This window comes from Callospermophilus lateralis, chromosome 1, assembly GCF_048772815.1.
Source record: "Callospermophilus lateralis isolate mCalLat2 chromosome 1, mCalLat2.hap1, whole genome shotgun sequence".
NCBI lineage: Eukaryota > Metazoa > Chordata > Mammalia > Rodentia > Sciuridae > Callospermophilus > Callospermophilus lateralis.
This window is the reverse complement of record NC_135305.1, coordinates 93,529,823-93,551,596: the sequence shown is the minus strand read 5'-3', so window position 1 is coordinate 93,551,596 and position 21,774 is coordinate 93,529,823. Positions and strand designations below refer to the sequence as shown.

Here is a 21,774-nt window from a genome sequence, read left to right as displayed (position 1 = left end):
CACAGATGAAGATAGTGCAGACAGCACAAGATGACAGGGCTAGAATAGAGGTCCCAAAGACCAGGCAAAGGACACCTGACCAAGACTTCCAGGAGTGATGGGATGGGTAGAAAACGGTGTGCAGAGGTCTTTGGAATATGTGGTGGAGACATGATATGGAGAATATCAAGAGAAGATGCAACACAGCATTTTCAGAAAAGCTACAAACACAAGAAGGCATTAAAGGAGGTAAGAAGTTGGACAACTGAGTAAGAGTGGGAACAGAGGTGCTTTCTGCCAGACTCCGAGACTATTCAATTATGAATCCTTTATGCCACTGAAGGCTTTTGGACAGGTGACTGACAGGATCAATTCTGCATTTTCACAAATACCAAAAGGTTGCAGACTTTAGCAGTTATGACCATGGATCCTAGCAGTGGAGCCTTATTTGTGTGATGCTGAGCAACTGCTTCCATTCTCTGTGCCTCAATTTTCTTATCTCCATGTTGGAAATAATCAAGTCTTATATCTTAGTATGGTTAAGAGGAGAAAATGAGTGAATTTCAGTTCTAAAAACCTGAGAACAGCACTAGGCACCTATGGAGTATTAGTGACTTTGAAAATATTTTTAATTGTGGCAAAATACAATTAAAATAAAATTTGACATTTTAACTCTTTGTAAGTGTACCACTCCTTGCTTTAAATTCATCCACCTTGTTGTGCAACCATTACTACCATGCATTCCAAAGTTCTTAGTCCCTGGGAACCACTGTTCTTTGTTTCTGTGAACTTGACTACTCCAGGTACTTCATTAAATTCTTTATGTGATAGTTGTACTTATGTGCGTCACTTACTTTATTTAAGATAATATGTTCAAGGTTCATATATGTTAGAGCATGTATCAGAATTTTTTTCCTTTTTATGACTGAGCAATATTTCATTGGATGTATACATCATATTTTGTTTATTCATTTATCTGCTGGTGGCCATTCGAGTTGTTTCTACCTTTTGTTACTATGAATAATGAATAATGTTACTCTGTAAATAAGAGGACAAATACATGATTGTGTTCCTGCTTTCATTTCTTCTGGATATAGATCCACAGGTATAACAGTTGAGCTGTTCAATTTTTTGAGGAAACATCATCTTGCCTCCTGTAGAAACTATATATACCATTTTACATTCTCAAATGTAGCGCATAAGGGTTCCAATTTCTTTATGTCCACACCAATACTTCTTTTCTAATATATATTAACAGTCATCCTACAAGGTATAGTATCTCATTATGGTTTTGATTTTCATTTTTCTAGTGATTAGTGGTATTAAGCATCTTTTCATGTGCCTATTATTAGCCATCTTTATAGGGAAATATCTGTTTAAGACCTTTCCACATTTAGTCAGGTTGTATTTTGTTTTTTTTATAGCCACTGTTTTGAGAACAGTGGTGGTTAGTTAGTGAGGGGGAAAGGGAGGCATGGAGAGAGAAGCTGTGACGGAAGCTGATCAAGGAATGCTGAACTGGGGTTGGAGCTACCAGGGAGTGTTATGACAGAAATAAGATGACGGAGGCAGAAAAAAAGAAAGAAGGATCACACATCCTTATGAACAAGAAGATATCAGCCAGAAGAAAGTAGGGAGTACTCAAGGCTCTGTTTTTGACTTGGATATCTGGTGGACAGAGCTGCCATTCACAGCCACGGGCAATTACACAGGAAAGTTGACTTAAGGATGAAAGGCAATGAAAGAGAGTTCAAGAACCTTCCCTAGTCTACTTGTTTTCTTAGATGGAGACAGCAAGTCACAGTGTTTGTGTCCCTCCAGGGCATTCATTTTTATATCTCTTTATCTCACCACTGGTAACATGTAAGGTCATGTCTTACATATCCTGATGTGCTAAATGTTTGCTAACTATATTGAGAAACAGAGAGGGTGGTGAGAGGGTTGGAGGGAAGAGTTTTTAATTGATAGATAAAAACAAAAACGGTGATCAAATTTTTACCTGCTTCAGATTCAGGAGGGGAATAAAACTGACCATCAGAAAGACCAGCAGGTATGAGAGCTGCCCTCTCTGATGCATCCTGAACTATCAGGAGTCCTGGAAAAGAAGAAATTCAGATCTGTGAATATATCACCTTCCTGGTAGGTTCTTGGAAAAAATTAAATATTATAAATGGTAAAAAGCTATTCTCAAAATCTTTCAACAAAAATAAAGCTTTCATTAACAAACTATGAACCAATACTGTAAAAATAGAAAATAAAGTAGTTCAAAAAAACTGTTTCATGTTACTTCTTCAACTCAATATTTAGAGCATCTTTCCCTTATTAATCCCTGTAATCCCACAAAATCAAAAACAACCACAAAGTGAAATCAAAACCTAGTCAGCCTGTACAAATGATACACCATCTGCATGTGTTTAGAGAAATGCCAGGTATTAAGCATAATACCTAGCTGACCTTTTATAAGTATGTAAAAAGAAGTAAAGTTGATTAAGAAACACCTATGCAAAAAAAGATCTGCAAACAAAAGAAGGGCATTAAAAAGCAAGGGGAAGACAATGAAACTCCAGAACACTAACACATGATGAAGAACATCAACAATTGACTACTTTGGCTGAAGACTGAGCAAATGTTAGGAGAGAGTGGGAGGAAGCACCCAGACAGCAGATGCCAGGTACATGTGCCCACTCTGCTACTGACAATAGAAGCAAATGCTGTTTTCAAAATCTAATAATTCTGTGTTCAGCTTTATTGGACACTGTGGAATTGGTTCAGTCAAACTTTAGTTATATTAAAAGTTCACAATTCAATTAAGTTCAATATGGTGTTTATATACAATTAAAATAAACTTCCATACATTCTTTAGCTTTACCTATTTTTTCTCCACACTATGCTTTCATAAAGGAAAAGGGGACACAGGATAGAAAATACATCTTGGACCACTGATTAACATTTTTTTAAATCTACTCTTGAACCATAACTCTTTTCTTATAGGTTTTGTTTTCCTACTGAAGAGATTTTCCAAAATCAAACTGTGCAAAGTTATTGTTCATCCTGTCATTTTTGAAACTATAATTATGACTAAGATTCTGTAAGATACAAGACTTTTTTCCCTATGAGGCACAGCATGTTGAGCCAGATGATGGATAAGGGCAACCAGGTAGGAGATCTGGAAACTGCAAGGGAGTCTGAATTGATCTTGGCTATTTCAACTCAGAGAGGGGTAGGCAGGACACATGAGCCTCCACACACCATGCGAAAAAGATCCCAGCCCAATAATTAACTGTACAGCTCAACAGTTCATCTGCCCTTCCCACTCAACATTCTGGCACACTGAAAACCAAGCAATGAGATAACAGTTTCAGCAGGGCTCAGGAGTACACCATGCTAGCTGTCATGTGAGAGGGCTGAGCACTGCTCGGGCTGTAGGACTGTAGTTTTCCCCCTCTCAACTTCACCTGCATCGTTATGGTCCCAGCTCTAAGCCTTCATTGTGTTAATTATACCCAACTCATAGTAGGCCACCACCTACTGTATACATATCAACATGACACTTTAGAGAACCACAGACTTTGTGGAAAATTGCTGATTCATTCACTTAAAATTGTTTAAAAATTTCTACCCCTAAACAGGATAGTTCCATTTACATGCACAAAATGTTTACTGTTGTATGATGATTATTAACAATGAGAAAAGGTCAACCTCCCAAGAAGAATGAGGTGGTGCCAATTTTTTTGAGATTTTGTTAATGAGATTTTCCAAAATGAAACCATATGCAAAGTAGCTGTTTCTTGAACAACTTTTTAGCCATATTCTCTCTTGGGGAAGCCTGGCCTGACAGCCAGAAAGAGGAATCACTTCCTGTTGCCATCCACTCACCTACCCACCCAACCCTTCTCTCCATTTTGGTATAGCCAATGAAGTACAGAGTTGCTGTGACTGACTCACTCACTCTACCCCCTCGCAGCTCCCCTCACATTCAGAAGCCACATCTCTCCCTTGCTACTTGGTACTGAACTAGTAGTCTCTGAAGTCTGACTTTCACAGAAACTTACTGTTTTCTTCTTCTGCTTCTTGAGGTAACACTTTGAAATCCAGGAACCATGTCTCGATCCAGGCGAGGATGAATGAAATGATGGGCAACACATAGCCAAACGCCCCTTGGGAGAAAAGCTGGAAGAACAGGTGTGACCAGGAGAAGGGAGGCAGTCACTATCAGCTCACACTGGGAAATGAGGCTTCATCAGTGCAGAGGACAATGGTACAGGAAAAGGGGGAGGCCATACCTTTGAAAGGATCACTTTCGCTAGTAAAAAGGCACTGGTCACTGCTGTTGTTAACTGAAAGACACAATGCAGCAGTGCTCAAATTAGACATTTCTCACTGTGAAGGCACCTCCCTCATATAAGAGACCCATTTAAGCCAAGAGCAGGCAACACCTATTCTTGGCCTGATTCCTTTCCATATTACTCTATATCGGTCCCCTATACCCAGACCAGGGCAAAATGGGCTTATATGTGGCACATAATTGCCAATTGGCTCCTTATAGTATTTCTTCTCCCAAGTTTTAGCAGACTGATGTGTTAGAAAACTACACTTTATCTATCAGAAGTTACAATATTCAGTCACATACAACAAATTTGTGAAAATGTACAGACAAGGCTTTCCATAGAGGTTATGAAGCCCAGAGCAATTCTACCATACCAGAGCCTTGTCACTTTCACTTCCAATTAATATTTTTAGCATGATGAAACCTGACCACAGTCAATGCTAACAGCAGTATGACAGAATGGAGGCCAGGGAATATCTAGGATCTTGCTTAGTAAGTGTTAACAAGTTGCTTGCAGGCGCGTGCGTGCACACACACATACACATACCCCAGAGTGAGCTGTTTGGGAGAGGAGACATTTCACGCCCTAATGCTGGTTTACTTTACAGGCTGGCACTAAGTGCTCTTTAGGTACCAGCTGACTTCTCCTCCTTTAAGGACTCTCTCTGTAAATGTTTTAAACATGAATCAGAAACAGTAAAATGGATTTGCTAAATCAAATCTATTCTTAAAAGATCATTTGAAAGTATCTGTTAAAGATGCTTTATCATTGCATGTTTGCACGTCAATCACTTTTCTAAAATAAATACTAAGACAAATGGTATGGCACAGTATTCTCCATCATGGAAACTCTGGAACAGAACATTTCTATGGGGCTGTTAAAATTGGAATATGCGATCATCACAGGTAGTGTGACATGAGCTAGAGTATTTGGGAATCAAGTGTGCCTAGACTGTCCACTACATCCCTCAAATGAGAGCTTCTGGATTAATGTAGGTTCTGACCTCCATCATGTGACGATGGGAATGTTAAGAGGAAATGACCCAGGCAGATATGGCCCTGGTACTTAGTCTGCAGAAGGCAGCATAGCTCCTATTCCCACGAGGACAAGCTAGAGCCCTCAAACAGCAGGGTTTTGGGATATTCCTATGCAGTTCTCTCCAGCTTGGAAGATTCAACATTCTCTTGCCCCTCACCCCCAATGTATTCAGAACATCTGTGGAAATGGCAAAAAACATCCAGGCAGAATTGCTTCTAATTCTTTTAATCCCTTAATGTTTACTGATGATGAATACCATGTGTCCAAGCTTTGTGCTAAAAGCTAGGAAAGAGATAAGTAAAAATATCACTGTTCTCATGAAGCTAGGGGGAACAGAAATGAGCTTAGAAGCTTCTTCTTCCAGAATGGGGGAAGTGGGTAAAGGAGGAGGACAGTGATTATCAAAATAAATAGAGATCAAATCTTTAAAAATCTAGGCAGTTTTAACAAAAGAATTTTCTAAATATTTCTGGGACAGAGGATCCTGTTTTTATCTCTTCGGCAACATGAAACAGGGTAGATGGATGTTTGGCCAATCATCATTCTTGGACCTCCAGAGTCCTCATTTGACTCAGCATCTTAGAAATGAACCTGATTACTCTTTAACATTAGAAAGAAGACCTGGAGAATTAAACCTACTAAAGCCAGGGAGGAAAGGGACTCAGGAAGAATTAGTGAAATTTGCTAGTGAAATTCTGTCTGGTTAAAACCACATCTCTTCTCCCAACTCGGGCTTGTTGTGCACAGGCCCTGGTCAGAACCCTAGAGGAGATGACCAGCTCATCATGGCACACTCACCGCTATTGCCCACCAATGGCGCAGTCTGCATACAGCATATGCGAGTATCAGCACTTTAAATCGAAAAACTGCCAAAAGCTGGACCAAAAAACAAAGGTAAAGAAGGCAAGTTATTTAAAATACATATAATAAAATATATTTTAAAATACATATTTTAAATACACCATTCTAGTGCAATTGCAGATTGCCCCAAATGGGCACTGACTCCTAGACCAGCATGTGGGACTGCCTACCCGAGATCCTCAAGTAAAGTAACCGAAGTAAGGTGTCAGATTAATTTCTCCTTAACATAAAGGAGCAATCTAGAAAAGAAATAGCATTTTTATCAGGCTATCATGAAAGCAGGTGAATTTGCCTTTCAGTGGCTAGAACATGTCAAAAGGTTCTACTTGAGCTGTGTGCTCTCATTTAGAACATGAGAATGATTCCTTCTGCCCTCTCTATCTATCACTCTTTTTTTTTTTTCTTTCCTTGCAATGATTAGACACTTCCTTAGTGAGTAATTCAGGGAAAAGGAATACAGTTTACATTCAAGGTAGAAAAACATGGCATCAAATTTTAGGCCTATTTAAGAAAAATTGTCTTTTGTTGTCATTCTATTTGTAAGGAGTTATAAAAGAAAATACTCACAAATATATCAAAATAAGATGAGTAGTAGTCATATTGTACCACCTCCTTCTCTAATGTGTTCTCAATGCCTCCATTTACCTAGGAAAAGGAGTAAAAAGCAAAAACAAAGAGTGATTTACTTGAGAAAATGAAACAAGAGTGAGGTTTCCTATATACTTTCCTACCAGTCTTGAACCCAGAAATGTTTTGAAGAAAAGAAGCCTCATGATTTTAAAAGGCTGATCAGCACTTCCCACTTTTTCAGAGTTCATTCATGCAAAAGATATAAATGTACAATAAGGAGCAATGACTTTGCAATTCATATTTTAAATACTAAAATATTAAAAATCATATTTTCTCTTTTAAAATAAAGTCTTCAAGCATATATATACATACATGCTTTTAAAGAAGGCACATTTATTCAAGCCTTCTTCACTTGAAGACCAATAGTTTTAGGTTCTGGAAGGCTCAGGCTCCCATGATCTTACAGCAAACATAAATGAGGACAATTAGCAAGACACATAAGAGAAGTATAAAAATTCTCCTTATTTTTTTAATCTTTTTATTTTGCTCCTGGCATTTTAAAATTCTAAACTCTTCATGCTAAGTGAAATAAGTCAAAAACTAAAGGTCAAATGTTTCTGCTGATATGTGGAGGGTAACTCACAATTAAGTCGGGGATGGGGGGAGGAATAACAGAAGTTCAATAGATTAGACAAAGGGAAATGGAGGGGATAGGAAAAGGAAAGACAGTGGAGAATCTGACATAATTTTTCCATGTACATATATGGGAACACCACAGTGAATCCCATCATGATGTACATGTACAAGAATGGGATCCTAACTAAAATAAGATATATTCCATGTTTATACAATTATATCAAAGTGGATTCTAGTGTCATGTGTAACTAAAAAAAAAACAATAAAAAATAAAATTCTCTACTCATCAATTTACATATATAACTTGGATAACAAAATTGGAAACATGTGACAGTTACAGTAAAAGGAAAAAAAAATATATATATATATATATATAAATCAAGTAAAGGGACATATGACAGGCCATGGACAGAGTACCATACAGACTCTCTTAATGGTGAGAGCCCATGGACCAGCCTAGTCAGAAGGAATGTGATATGAAACATTAACTTCAAGCTTCTAATTCTGAACAAAGTCCTGGCAAACAAATAGAGATGCACTGAAAAAGGACAAAACAAAGTGCAATTGACCAGGCAATTGGATAAGAGGGAAAGAACAAGGAATACCTTTGCAAGATTCCCTAATTTGTTAAATTAAAATGTCACAAGGAAAGGGTGGTCTTAGCTTAACTACCTTTTCATGGATTTGTATTTGTTATCCAAGTGAAAACAAACCATAAATACTATTCTGTACCTTAAAATACCTGAAGGAGTTTTAGGTTTCTAAAATTAGTACAAATTGATTTTGTACCTGCTTGGCTATAAATTTCTATAAATAAAAAGAACTGAAAGCCTGGTCACAAGGAAAAATCACTAAAGACTAACCGACCATCTATTTACATTGCTTTGTCTCTCCAAACTAAGGAAACATTCCAATATACAGAATATTAAGAGAATAATTATTCTGATTAGTCCATGGCAAAGAGGGTTCTCTACCACTGTGACCACCCCCTCACTCCGCTTCTGTTCCCAAGACAGCAGGAATCAAAGTTGTCAGCATGGTTTTGCCAGTAGAAAAAGTTTTCCTCTGGTATCTTCTCACTTTAAAAAAGAGCCTGACTTTGTGTTTTTCAATAAGATATTTAGGATTAATTACCTAAAACCTTAACTTACACCCTAAATCCTAATTTCACAATCTTTGTCTAGCTCTAGGTATGTCAAATTGACTGACTATAGTTGCACACCAAATCAAATTCTTTCTGGTTCAAACTGACCATTCTTCATTCAAAGATATAAAATCTGAAATGCTACAAAATGTGAAACATTTTGAGCACTGGCATTCTCACCACAAGTGGAAAATTCCACATTTGATCTCTCATCCCAAATGCAGGCCCTCAAAAAACAGTACAAAATTACCTTCAGGATGTATATAAAGTACATATGAATAAATTTTGTGTTTAGAATTTGTCTCAACCCCAAGATATCTCATTATATATAAGAAAATACTGAGAAATTTTAAATACAAAATCTGAAATTTCTGGTCCCAAGCATTTTGGCACAGGGACAATTTCTAAGTCCATCATTAAAAAGTTGAGAGTCATCTTTGGTTACTAGGGAGGATAAAATCAGACTGTCAGCAAGTCTTCTGCTTCTCAGGTGAGCTCTTCCCTCCTACTCACACAACCTCAAATAGCATTCTTTCAACAGCTCCTGAGTTAGTGTTTTATAGTGCTAACCTGCCACTAATGTAATCAAGCTACACACCACTACCACAATGATCTTTGTCCATTTGTTAAATATTTGCTGGGCACCCATGGAGTACCAGACACTCACTGTTTTAATTAAAGAAACTTCTGAAAACAAAACAATATCTCTGTCTTCATTAGCGTGCATTCTAGCAAGGCAGGAGAGAGGACAAGTAAGAAAATAAGTACTATACAGAAAACAGAAGCAGGACAGTCTGACAGAATGATGGTGACATTTAAACTGACTTCAGAATGATAGGATATCAGAATCTACAAAAGAATAAAGGAATTTATTTATTAAATAAAGGAATTTATCTATTCCTCATACAGAGGAAACTACTAGTATAGAGGACCCAAAACAAAAAGGAGCCTGTTACATTCTGGGAGCAAAAGGAAGCAAGAGTGGCTGATGAATGCAATCAATGAGTTGTGTTGATGAAGGCAAGAGTGTTGCTGAGAGGGAAGCCTTCAGGAAGAACCCACTGTTAGTTGGGGAAAAATGTAATCAATCTGACCCAGGACTTTGGGAGAAAACAGGCACATCAGGTTAAATAAAATATGTAATTATAATGAATTTCTCTTGTTTACTTTAACTTTTATTACTGTAACAACTATAGAATCTTAAATTATATGCTTTAAATTGTGCATTACATTTTTAACAGGCAACACTGGTGGAGGCAATTATTTGGTAATATAATTGCATATGTCCAAGTGCCTCTAAGAAAAGTTACTTGATATAATATGAAAAAGTGATCTCTGAAAAAAAATACACAAAATCTGCAGCAATGGCACTAGAAAAATAGATGTAATAGCTAAAACATTTCAGAAGCATTTTGTGTATTTTTGAGGAGAAGTTGGTGAATTCATTCTGAAAAGGTCTAGGAAATAATTATTTTTGCTCTTAGGCCAGAAGGTCTCTGGCTTAACTACTTAACCCAACTACTTACACACAAAGTCAAACCATAGGCATATATAAACAAATGGGCATAGCTGTGTTCCAACAAAACTTTGCTAAGACATGCCAACTGAATTTATCCCACAGCCTAAAGTTTGTCAACTCTTATTATTGAGCAAAACACTAGGAATTCAAATTTCAAAAAGCCAAAGTGAGCTTTAAATTTACTCATTTGTTTCAAACAATGATACTAAAGAATAAGATCTCAATCTGATGGAGAGGAGCAATGATGCATCATCTGGAAAAAGATGAAATTCACTAAATGATACATAAAAAGTTTATTTGAAGAATACATTTTTGTTTCTGGAGTCATTTCTTATACAAGTCATGAAAAAAAAATCAACTTACATTTAACTCTATTATCCACAGTAATGTTACAAATAAGAGGTCAAAGGTGACAAACAAACAGAAAGTCCTCCTGACATCGGATATGCCTTTCTTTTCCCTTCCTTCATAGGACTCGATCCTGGCCATGAGTTGTGTGGGGTTGATGGAGTGGACTTCGCGCAGAGAAGCATGGGAGCTCTGGCTCCCAGTGAGTGTATTCTCCATGTCTGGCAGGTGGTTCATCCAGGAGAAGGGTTAAAGGAACCTTTTCCCAACTTCACCATCCCTAGAGAGAAGAGACCTTTGGGAAACGAAAGAGAGACATCATGTTAAATCAATGTATAAGTACATAAACTGTATTATATTTTACCTAGTACAAGCACGCTACCCTCATGACTGTGAGACTGTCTAATTGAGCAGCAGAGGGTCCTGATAGAAGGTATTCATGTTTTAATAAAGACAAAGTGAACATGAAATTAGCAATACTTAATGTTCTCAACACCACAAAATATCTGCTATGGAAAAAATCGAGAAGAATGCAATAAAGAAGAACACAAATTTATGATAGGAAAGGGTGTTAACCATAACAAAAAGTCAATCCTGATAACCTGAAGCAAATGTCTTGTGAAAGCTGAAAACATCAAGCCAGCTCTTTTGCTGTGCCAGGGAGAAGACCTCCACTGTCCTGCAAGTGTCACTGCCTATGAACTAGGAAACCATTTACTGAACATTTGCTTGCACACATAAGCAGAACATATAAGCTTTCAGCTACTAAAAAAGAAAAAAAACACAAACAAAGGAAAACCTTGTTTCCTAATGAAGATTTTTTTTTTAACCTGAAGTGCTTAATAAACATAGCATTTCCCCATTACCTCTTAATGAACATGTGTTTCTGGTCCTCTTCTTGGAAGAGTTGTTTGTGCCCCCAAAAGTTCAACCCTCAAAAGTTCAACAGTATGTAACCACCCAATTAATGATTACAGAAGGTATAGCCCTATGTAGAAATGCAGGTTCCCCAAGACCAGGAAGTATTTTGATAATAAGATGAAAAATCTTATTATAAAAAGATGAATAATCTAAACAATCTAACTTCCTCAATGAAAGATATAGTGGATAGTATGATTGTTTGGATAGTATGATTGTTTGCCAAATGTTTCTCTTTCTCTTCCTATAATACCTCTCCTTGTATGAGGATATATGGACTCTATGACCTACTGAACTCATGTGCTTTTCTTTGGCCATGAATGTGGGTAGATGTTCATATGTTATTTGTGTCCAGAAGCATTAAGAACCAGTATAGCTTACCATGCTCATCTTTTTAAATGTGCCATGATTAGCTATGTCCAGAAAAAGAGAAGCATCTTCTAGCTGGGTAACAGAAGTTGGAAGCAGACTGCTGAGATTTCTCCAAAGCAATATGGTCTCATTTGGTCTTATTCCCTGTCCAGAATGTTGTCTCTTTAACATCGAGCCTGATCTTTCTTCCTTCCCACATGCAGGAAAAAATAATCCTTTGCATTATGTATATAATATGGTGGAAAAATGATTTGATATTTTTATAAAAATTATTGATTATATTAACTAATATTTTTTAAATATTCATACTCTACTTCTGAAAATTTTAAAGGAAATTATTTAAACTAAAGACATTCAAAGAAAAATTGATATATTATGAGTCAAGTTAGTAGTTAGTTACCTTGGAGCAAGAGGAAGGGAATGATGATTGCAGGGTACAGTGCAGGAGTGCATTTAGGGGACTTGCTAAAGTTCTATCTCTTGATTTAGTAGTGGTAACATGGGTGTGTTCAGTTAAGAGATAATTTACTGATACAGACAGTTTCAGTGACATGTTGACTGGTGAAAATTTCAAAATGCTTTACACTTATGTATAAGTACATAAACTGTATTATATTTCAACAAAAATCTCTTAAAATACTTTATATCTATAGTAGTATAAATTAGAAAATGATCTAAATATCTAATAATAGGGAATTAGATAAATCATGGTAGCCATAGTAGACAGATTTTAATGGTTATGAAGCATTTGTAAGGACTTAGAAAAATGTTTGGGTGATAACTTAATAAAAATCTAACACTAAATGGAATACAAACATGTAGTATGTTTATGACTGTAAAATACACCTAAACCAAATTCTTTAAAGAATGTACATACAAAATATATAAGATGTTAGTAATGATTACCTCTGCCTGATGATACTGTATTTTCCTCTTCTTTTTACTGTTTCTACATTCTTCAAATTTCTTAATTTGAACATACTACATTTATAACAGCAGGAATAAATTCAATTGTCATTTTGTTAGGCTCTTGAATAGAAATCTCCAGGATACTATGGAGTCCTTCTCCTTAATTTCCCCTAATTTAGCCAACATTAATAAACAAGATAACAGTATCTTGTTTATTCACTTTGCCTCCTCAGAATCAGCAAATCAGCAAAGCATTTTGAAAAGCTCAGTGGGAGTTTACTTTTGCACCTTGTATACAGAAAATATAAAGTTCCAAAAACGTTAAGTACATCTACATGATTTGTCTGGATACTATGAAAAGCATCCCAGTAAAAGGACTATCAATGGCCTATGGCATATTCCCCATAAGGCAGCTAACTTAAAAAAGAAAAGAAAACCTTGCCTGTCAGACTTCTAGTGACTTAACTCTGTAATAGTAAGTCAAAATGAATGAGTGTAAATAGTGTTTTTTGTGATGAAACACATACTTGAAGTTTAAAAGGATAGCTGATATGCCCTCTAGAACTGAACCTGTATGAAAATAGGCATATTTCTGCAACAACATATTCTTTAATAAGATAAAGCAACCAGATAATTCTTAAGTCAATCTAATAATCTATTAGCAACATATTTTAAAAATTTAAATTCTTAAGTTCACTATTTTGTAAAAACATTAACAAATTTGCAATCCAAATTAAGGGCTCTTTTTAAAGTTATTTTCAAGATTATTTTATTAGTATCAGTCCTTCCTTGTTTCAAAAACCCACTACTCATGAATATAAAACCCAACAAAGCAGAACATCACAATGGCATACACATGACTTGGGAAATGAGTAATAGGGAAGTAATTAGATAAATCATGTTTGAAGTAATTAAATAAATTGCTACAAACATACTAATCAAAGTTAAAATCATCTGGCCATCTTTGACCTCTGTCTCCGACACTGCTGGTGAACTGACTAAAAGCCACTTATCAGAGTGTCTTGGAGTTCACAATAGCAGGTAAGCAAAATTACTGCATTATTTTTCAGATGTGTGTGTATAACTGCTACAGATACTTGCAGTAGCTTCAATAATAAAGTTTCCCAAAGCACAAATTGCTCTGCACAACCTGGCTCATCAAATTGATCTTTCTCTGACAAAAAGGGAAATTGAACAAGGGGAAGAAAGCTTCCTTTGCTTTTTTTATTTAACTATACTTAATGCAGCAAATCGGTCTTCATATAGTGACAATGTAGATGTTCTAGGTCATGAAAAAATATGGAGCAGATTTCAAAAATAAATTTGTTTTAGAGAAACTTCTACTAAAAAGAGAAAATAAGAAAAGAGGGTCCTTAGTTTGATAGACCCATGCTACAAACATACTAATCAAAGTTAGAAACATTTGGCCATCTTTGACCTCTGTCTCTGGCACTGTTGGTGAACTGACTAAAAGCCACCTATCAGAGTGTCTTGAAGTTCACAATAGCAGGTAAGCAAAATCAACAACCTCCACTTGCTCCCTCTCCTTCCCACCCCCATAAAAATGGTTCCTAGTGATAGTTTCTTGGAGGAATTGGTAGGGACTTGTGGGCAAATGGGAGCAAAGAAAAAGCTTAACAATCTTCTTTATTCTCATAAATTAGACTGTGAACTCAAAACTACAGGGAGTATTGGTCAAAAATACCTAAGGAAATATCAACTCATCTGTGTTCTATATGAAACTCTTGGTTTTTGTGTTATTGTCCTTTATAAGACTGGATTTGATTTTTTACTGACTTATTTCATTTTGATAGACTTGAATTAGAACACTTGTAACTACAAGTATGTCTCAACTTAAATTTCTTCTTAAATGTACATACATTGAATGTCTTAGCCTAAATTCTTTTAAAATTTTATTTTTAAAAAAGTAGGGTAAATAAGTGAGTATAAAAATTAGTGAAACAAGGAAGGAGGAGAAGCACTAGTTTCTCTATAAGCCTGGAAGGGACACAGCAAGTCAAGGGCAGGATAAGGGAAAAGACGGTGAATCTCCGGAGAAGCCAAATGGAGAAACGATGCCTTACAGCAGTCTATGAGAAAGGGAGCTCCTTCCAGGGACCTATTTCCTTAGTCATATTTCTCCTTAAAGGAAGTTACCTACACTGCATTTCTGATTGCTTCATCTGGTTCTTCTCAAAAACCAGTGCACACATTCCTGGGTATGGCCTTTCACTCAAGCCTTGCAGAAAGGTGCAAAAACTCTGGATATGAGACTGGCTAGTCCAGATGGTGGAAACCCATCTACTGGAGTATAGTTACCTGTCCAACAAAGCCAATATTTGAAGGTTCTTGAGGCAAAATCAAGGAAATCTGAGAAGAGTTCATAAAATGTGTCTTGGAATTCTTTTAGTTCAGATTATTTTAAATGCAACAAAATTATGTGCTTTTGGGGGTGCACCTGTTATCAGTATCACGTGTGGATTCTGATGAACTCCCAGCCAGCTGAACCAGGTGATTCTAACACCCACTGCTGTGAGAGCTTTCTTTTAATATGTAAAAAGAAGGATCATTGCTGAAGCCCATTTCTATTCCATGATTACTGGACTTCATCCTACCCATTTCCTTCATAAAGATACAGTATGAGTATCTTTCTGAAATTTAGTTCCTTCTGGAATTCTCCTCAAATTGTAATCCCCAAGATAAAGTGCATCTTTTCTTTGCTCCATCAAAACAATGGATGTGCCACTTGTGGTATTTCTTATCACAGTGGGCCTTAATTATCCATTTACTGGGCTGCTTTTCCTGCTAAATGGCATACTCCTTGAAGGTCCTACATCTAACCAGGGAGCAGCCCAGTACATGAGAGACAGCAGGAACAAAACAGGTAAAACTGAATAAATTCTATCTAGCATGTAATTCAGAGCCCGGCACAGAGTAGGACCTCAAAATATGTTGAAGCTAGGAGACTACAACTATTTCTTTCTGAGGAAGAGCTTGGATGTTTTCCCAGATGTCATTTCAGAAGTGCTAAATATTCAGTCCTTGGTATTGAGATCTTCCTGGTGTTGGCTTAGGAAAGCTTTGCCTCTCTAAAAACAGTATTACACATCCATTTAGTGTACACATAGGATGTTATATCTACAATTCAGGATTTATTCCAACTATGGGGAAGTACTAAGAGTGGAGAATAGGGTGGAGAATTATAAAATAAAAAAGGACTAGTTAGTTTCTCGATGAGCCTAAAAGGGACACAGCAAGTCAAGGGCTTTGTGTGAGGAAATAGAATCCTCTTGTTGTTTTGGTTTTTGAAAAAGGGACTTATGTCTTAATTATTGAACATCAAAGGATAACAACTATCCTCCTCTGTGTTACAATTATCAGCCAGTTATTTCTGTAATTATATTGCATTAACCTGCTATCCAAAGCTCAACAATTTTAAAAAATCCACATTTATTCTCAGCTCTTAAGTCTACAAGTGGCCTGAAGTTCACCTGATCTACACTGAGCTCATATAAGGCAGCTCTGGGCTTCAAGCTCTAGGAAGCAGAGCTTGGTCTCAAACTGTGTTGGGTCAGGTCCCTGTACTCTTAATTGATTTGTCAATTTCCTTGGACTAGGAAGATCCGGAGCAAGTTCTTATCATGAAAGATGGCAAAAGCTATGAAAGCACATTTAGTCTCTGAACACACTGTGCTTGCTCACAATAGTTTTTCCCAAGGCCAAATCCAAAGGGAGCAGAGCTGGGATGTATGTTCCATAAAAGAAGAGGGAAAGTGAATATGTATTTGCTGATTACTACTCCAATCCTACATAGCTATCAATGTTCTAAACCAGGGATCAGCAAATAGTAGGTTGCAAGTCAAATATTAAAAACTGTCTGTTTTCAAACATCAAATTTTATTAGAACACTGCCACATCCATCTGTATGGGCCTGTACAAATCCCAATGGCTCGGAAGGCTACGGCAGGAGGATCAAGAGTTCAAAGCCAGCTTCAGCAAAAGTGAGGGGCTAAGCAACTCATAAAACACAAAATAGGGCTAGGGACGTGGCTCAGTGGTTGAGCATCCTTGAGTTCAATTCCCAGTACTCTCCCACCCCCAAAAATGCCATACCCGTCTACAGATGCTATCACACTCAGACAGCAGGACTGAATAGTTGAAACAAAGGGTACATGGCCCACAAAGTCTAAAACATTGACTTTACTATCTTGACTCTCCTAGAAAGAAGGAATACTGCTTTTATCAGCTTTCCGAAAGGGGTTCTAAACAAGACTTGCAGTTATTTAGTTAAAGCCAGCCTTAAAAAGGTGTATGCTTAATTTATGAATATTACTTTTTTCACAATGAATATTCTGATTAGCAAAAAATGTAATTCATTTTTACTTTTTCATAGTTTTCTCTTCTGGCACACCACACCATAGGCATAGGTGATCTTATCTAATATTGGCTTATCCAGGCCACTTGAGCAGGACTTAGAAAATGGATACACCACTCTTTGTTATGTTCTCGTTCACTAATTCCACACTATTAGTAACTGGAGAAAAACTATCCCACCTGTACTGGTGGCTTCTTCAATAATATCTTTCCCATGTGTGAAAATGCAAGCAAACGAAATGAAATCTTTTCTTGCATTTGTCCCTCTGCTGGGTGCAAAGCTGAGCCAAACTTCAGTTTCATCTGCTTCTACACAGAAGTGAAAATATCCAGTTGGCAAAGAGCTGCAGTTACAGTGCAGCAGGTACCACTTACTCCCATTTTACAGAAGTCCCACAATCTCTCATGCCTTCCTAGAAGAGCAGAGAGGGAATGCAGGCTCCTACTGAATGGCAGCCAAGTCTGTCAACTCAACTGCCCAGTCTTCTCTATATTACTTCTGGCAGCAGCCAGAACAGTATAGGGCTACAAGAAAGAATGTCAGACAATAGGCATTGAAAATATTTAAATCAGAATAGTCTATACAGAATATTTGGCTTAGAGACATGTCTTGCTTAGTCTTATACCCTAAATTAATTGCTAACATTTTAAATAATTATATTTCCCATATTCCCAGGTTCTCCTGAAAAGTCGAAACATATAAAATCCCCAGGCCTGCATTCCCTGGCCATGATGATAAAACCAAGTTGCTAATGCCTTTAGAAGGGTCTTATACTCTCCACTTGGCCTCCAACTTGGACTTAGACTAAGTCCTATCATCCTGATCTATTCTGATTCTTGTTTTATAGGCAAAGCAATTGAGGCCTATCTGGACTGTAAGAATGTATCTACCTAATATATATTAAGATATATCTTAGGATTAAAACTTGACTCTTTCCTCTCTATCATCCCGTTTCACCTTAGACCCTACGAGGATATAGACAACATAGTAAAAGGTATTCAAATTGCCCCTGGGATGCAGTCATGGGATTTGAGAGTTCCTAAAAACATGGGTTGACTCAGCTGTGCCCACTCTATTCTGGGTCTGGGTTTCAATGGAGGCACAAAACACCCTGGGCTGGCTACCTCTTGCAAGGACCATCACATGTTATGAAATCTGGTTTATGATGGTAAAAGTCCAATTTCAAGTCCTCAGTTTCTAAGATAAAGCATATAAATGTGGGGGATGGGAATAATGAGGGATTACAAACACACATTGCCAGGATGAGAGGAATAACAGCTGAAAAAACATCAGATGCTTTAAAAAGTAAGCACATGGTGGGGAGAGGGGGACCGCCAATCAAGGAAAAACCCCATTGAGACAGAAATGTCTCCTGTGGGTACCAATATGAAATAAGGAATGTCATGCCAGGCCTAAGAAGACCCGGAAAACCAACAGGTCAAATTCAACCAGTGATTCCTACTTCCATTAACGTCTGTTTATAGGAGGCTGTCACTACTTTGAAAACACACAAAGGTAGTCTGTAGGTAAGATGTTCTGAAGAAATAAAAATGTGTGGTTCATGTCCTGAACTTCTTCACATAATTGATGCCATGAAGCATGCTCATTCTACCCTGGAATATGAAGAGTTGATAGAAAGTTGCTTTACAAAAGGTTATTCAAAGGTAACCACTGGGGAAAGAAAGGCTGTGGCATGGGCAAAGTTAGAGAGTTGATGCATCTGTATGACAATCCAGCTTCCCAAGCTGAAGAACTATCATACTAGGAAACACTAGAGGAAGCTTAAATAAGTCAAGACCAAACAAACCTTTAGCAAACTGTATATAACCATCATGCTGATATTTTAAAACAGTCTTGTTTTCCTTTACACCATGTATGTTCCCCAAAGTCTAATGTACTGAAGGCTTTGTCCCAAGGCAACACTGTGCAGAGGTGGAGCTTCTAGGAACTAACTAGATTACAAAGGCTCTAACCTTATCAATGGATTAGGCCATTTGATGTATTAATCATTTGAATGGATTACTGGGAGGTTGAAGAAAGTGTAGGAGTGGGAACAGAGGGAGAAAGTGGATCACTGTAGGTGTGCCCTAGAAAGGTACATTTTTTATCCTCAGCCCCCACACTCCCACCCATTTCCTGATTGCCCTGAACTAACAGCTTTCCTCTGCCATGCTCTTCTGCCATGATGTTCTGCCTCATTTCAGGCCCAAAGCAATGAAGCTAATCAACCGTGGACTAAAACCATAAGCCCAAATAAATCATTCCTCCTCTAAGTCGTTTTCCTGAATTATTTTTCACAGTAATAAAAAGCTGACTAATACATACCCCAAGTTAAATATAATGTTAAAAAAAATTTCTAAAATCTGTACTGCAATTTAATTCAATAATTCCCTGCATACTTCCCACAAGATTTTTCTAATTCTATAAACTGATATATTCTACATGCTGGTCAGGTTAAATAAACATCTAGTCCATATGGCAGTCAAGGTATTCCCTGCAGATACTGAGACATGTCTGTCAATATGAATAGAACTGCTCTCCACTGAGTTATGCACATGACTGCTGGCAAATCAGGATTCCCAGTCAACAAGGAGGAGATGGACTGAAACCCTAACAGTCACCAGTGGGCCTGGGGATGTGACCACCCAAAAAAAAAAAAAAAAGAAAAGAAGGCGGGGGGAGCCTTCCTAATGGTCCCCAGTGTAGTATCACTAAGCAGCTTTTTAAGAGAAGGATATCTAGATGTATTATGATGCCCCTCAATGGCATTATCAGGCACAAAACTGCTCTCTGGAAACTACTAGAGGTATTATTCAGACACTAACCTTAGCTGTCATGAAATATTAGCACATTCTATATATGATATGCAGTAATACATTCCAAAGAGGATTTCAGAATAATGAATCATCACTCCAATATACCCCCAATATCTTTATAAACTTACATGTAATTATCAGTAATATTTCTAAACTGAAATTACTTAGTGGACCACAGTTAACAGACTCAAACCAAAGATATACTCTCTAAACTTGACTGTGCGATGGTAATGAAACATTTGCCTATTATAAACCTGACCTGCAAGTACTTGGGTATGACTATTAATGGATAGCAATAAAAGAAAGGGAGGGGAAGTATCTAGTTTAGCTAAAGATTTTTAATATAGAGCATGCAAACACTCAGGATGCATAATTGAGCTCTAAAAATTCTGACTATATCTTTTTAACTAGGCTAGGATAGCTAACATTTAGATTCCCCAAAACTGACAAGTACAATAAATTTGAATTCAGATTTAATATTCATCATTCAGTCTCAATACCTATCTTCCAAGAAAGAACAGACATATAAAACACTTCTTTGCAAACTAAGAAAGACAAATGCTAAGTAAATGAGAGGCTATATAATACAATGGGAAGGTCTGCTAGTTTACTCTTCTTTTAATCTTTTTTTTATATTTAAAAAATATAAGGGGCTGAGATTGTGGCTCAGCAGTAAAGCGCTCGCCTAGCACGTATAAGGCCCTGGGTTCAATCCTCAGCACCATATAAAAATAAATATATAAATAAATTGTGTCCAACTACAACTCCTATATTAGTTGACTACTACTATGAAGTTCTTAAAATATAATTACTTTTAACCTTACAGAGATAAACTATAAGCTATTGAGATAATAAATCATGTTTACAAACTGACCATAACATAGACTACCAAAAAATTCAAATTCAATAAATCTTGCAATAAGTATGTGAAAAAGGGGCAAACCGTGCATAGAACAGGAATACATAACAGCAATATTGTCTAAAATAATTACTGAGAAAAAAATATTTAACCCATTTTGTCCCATCATCTCAAATGTAGAATATCTACTATACAACATAATTATAAAATAACAATAAGAATATAACTAAACCATAATATCAATCAATGTTACTATGATTGTACATATAATTATCAATAATTTTCCTCAACTAGAATTATTTAGTTGGCCACATTTAACAAATTTATGATTCCCAACCACTTTTAATGCATGTGGGTCAATTTTATTGAAATATTTGCAGAATTGAAAACTTAGGTCTTACTACATTAAAACCCAAACAACAAACTATTAAAAATTAATGGTAGTGAAAGTGGTAGAAAGCTATCTAAGTTGGGCTTATTATAAAATCCACTGCCTTAAGATAGTTTACTTTTTAAATAAAAATTGGGCACAAATAATAAAGTTAGAAAACTACAACTATCCTATGAGAAAATCTATAAAAACAAAAAATCAAAGATAGAGTACAAATAATAAATCCAAAATGAGAAAGATAAAAAACTGATGGACACTAATGAATGGGTGTGATTCATTATGTTAAAATTTCTACTTCTGTATACTGATGAACATTTCCATTAAAATAAATAAATAAATAAACAAATAAACCCAATAATTAGTCTTTTAAAAGGGTAAATATTAACCTAATTTGGGGAGGGAGATGTTAATCAAAATACAAGTGCTCTATATAACAGGTTATTTTAAAAGTGTAAATTATATTTTACACTAATTATATTTGTGTAAAACATATATAAATAACAAAGTCAACACTCTGCAAATAATAAATTATTTTAAGAAGAACTAAATAGTCTGAAAAGAATGTACCATACAAGAAATAAAAATTGAGAAAGCTAACAAAGAATTACTGGCAAAGGGACCGTAGTCAGACTGTATATACAGATACAAAACATTTAAGAGAAAGGAAAAGCTAACTTATCATTAAATAAAGTTAGCATACATAATATGACA

General features: G+C 36.4%; 1 protein-coding gene across 4 annotated transcripts in view; it reads right to left on the bottom strand.

Annotated features, from left to right (window-relative positions):
• The window catches only part of Stard3nl (STARD3 N-terminal like), a 69,386-nt gene that overhangs the window by 30,332 nt on the left and 17,280 nt on the right, over positions 1 to 21,774 (bottom strand). For all 4 annotated transcript variants that reach the window (XR_013088945.1, XR_013088944.1, XM_076836286.1 and 1 more), the window contains exons 2-7: positions 10,439 to 10,718; positions 6,774 to 6,851; positions 6,144 to 6,221; positions 4,263 to 4,316; positions 4,032 to 4,149; positions 1,979 to 2,074 (exon numbers count right to left, since the gene is read on the bottom strand). Coding sequence is in view for 2 of the 4 variants with exons in the window: in XM_076836286.1 (XP_076692401.1) it covers positions 1,979 to 2,074; positions 4,032 to 4,149; positions 4,263 to 4,316; positions 6,144 to 6,221; positions 6,774 to 6,851; positions 10,439 to 10,660 (646 nt within the window). In the remaining 2 variants the exon portion in view is untranslated. The remainder of the gene's footprint in view (positions 1 to 1,978; positions 2,075 to 4,031; positions 4,150 to 4,262; positions 4,317 to 6,143; positions 6,222 to 6,773; positions 6,852 to 10,438; positions 10,719 to 21,774) is intronic.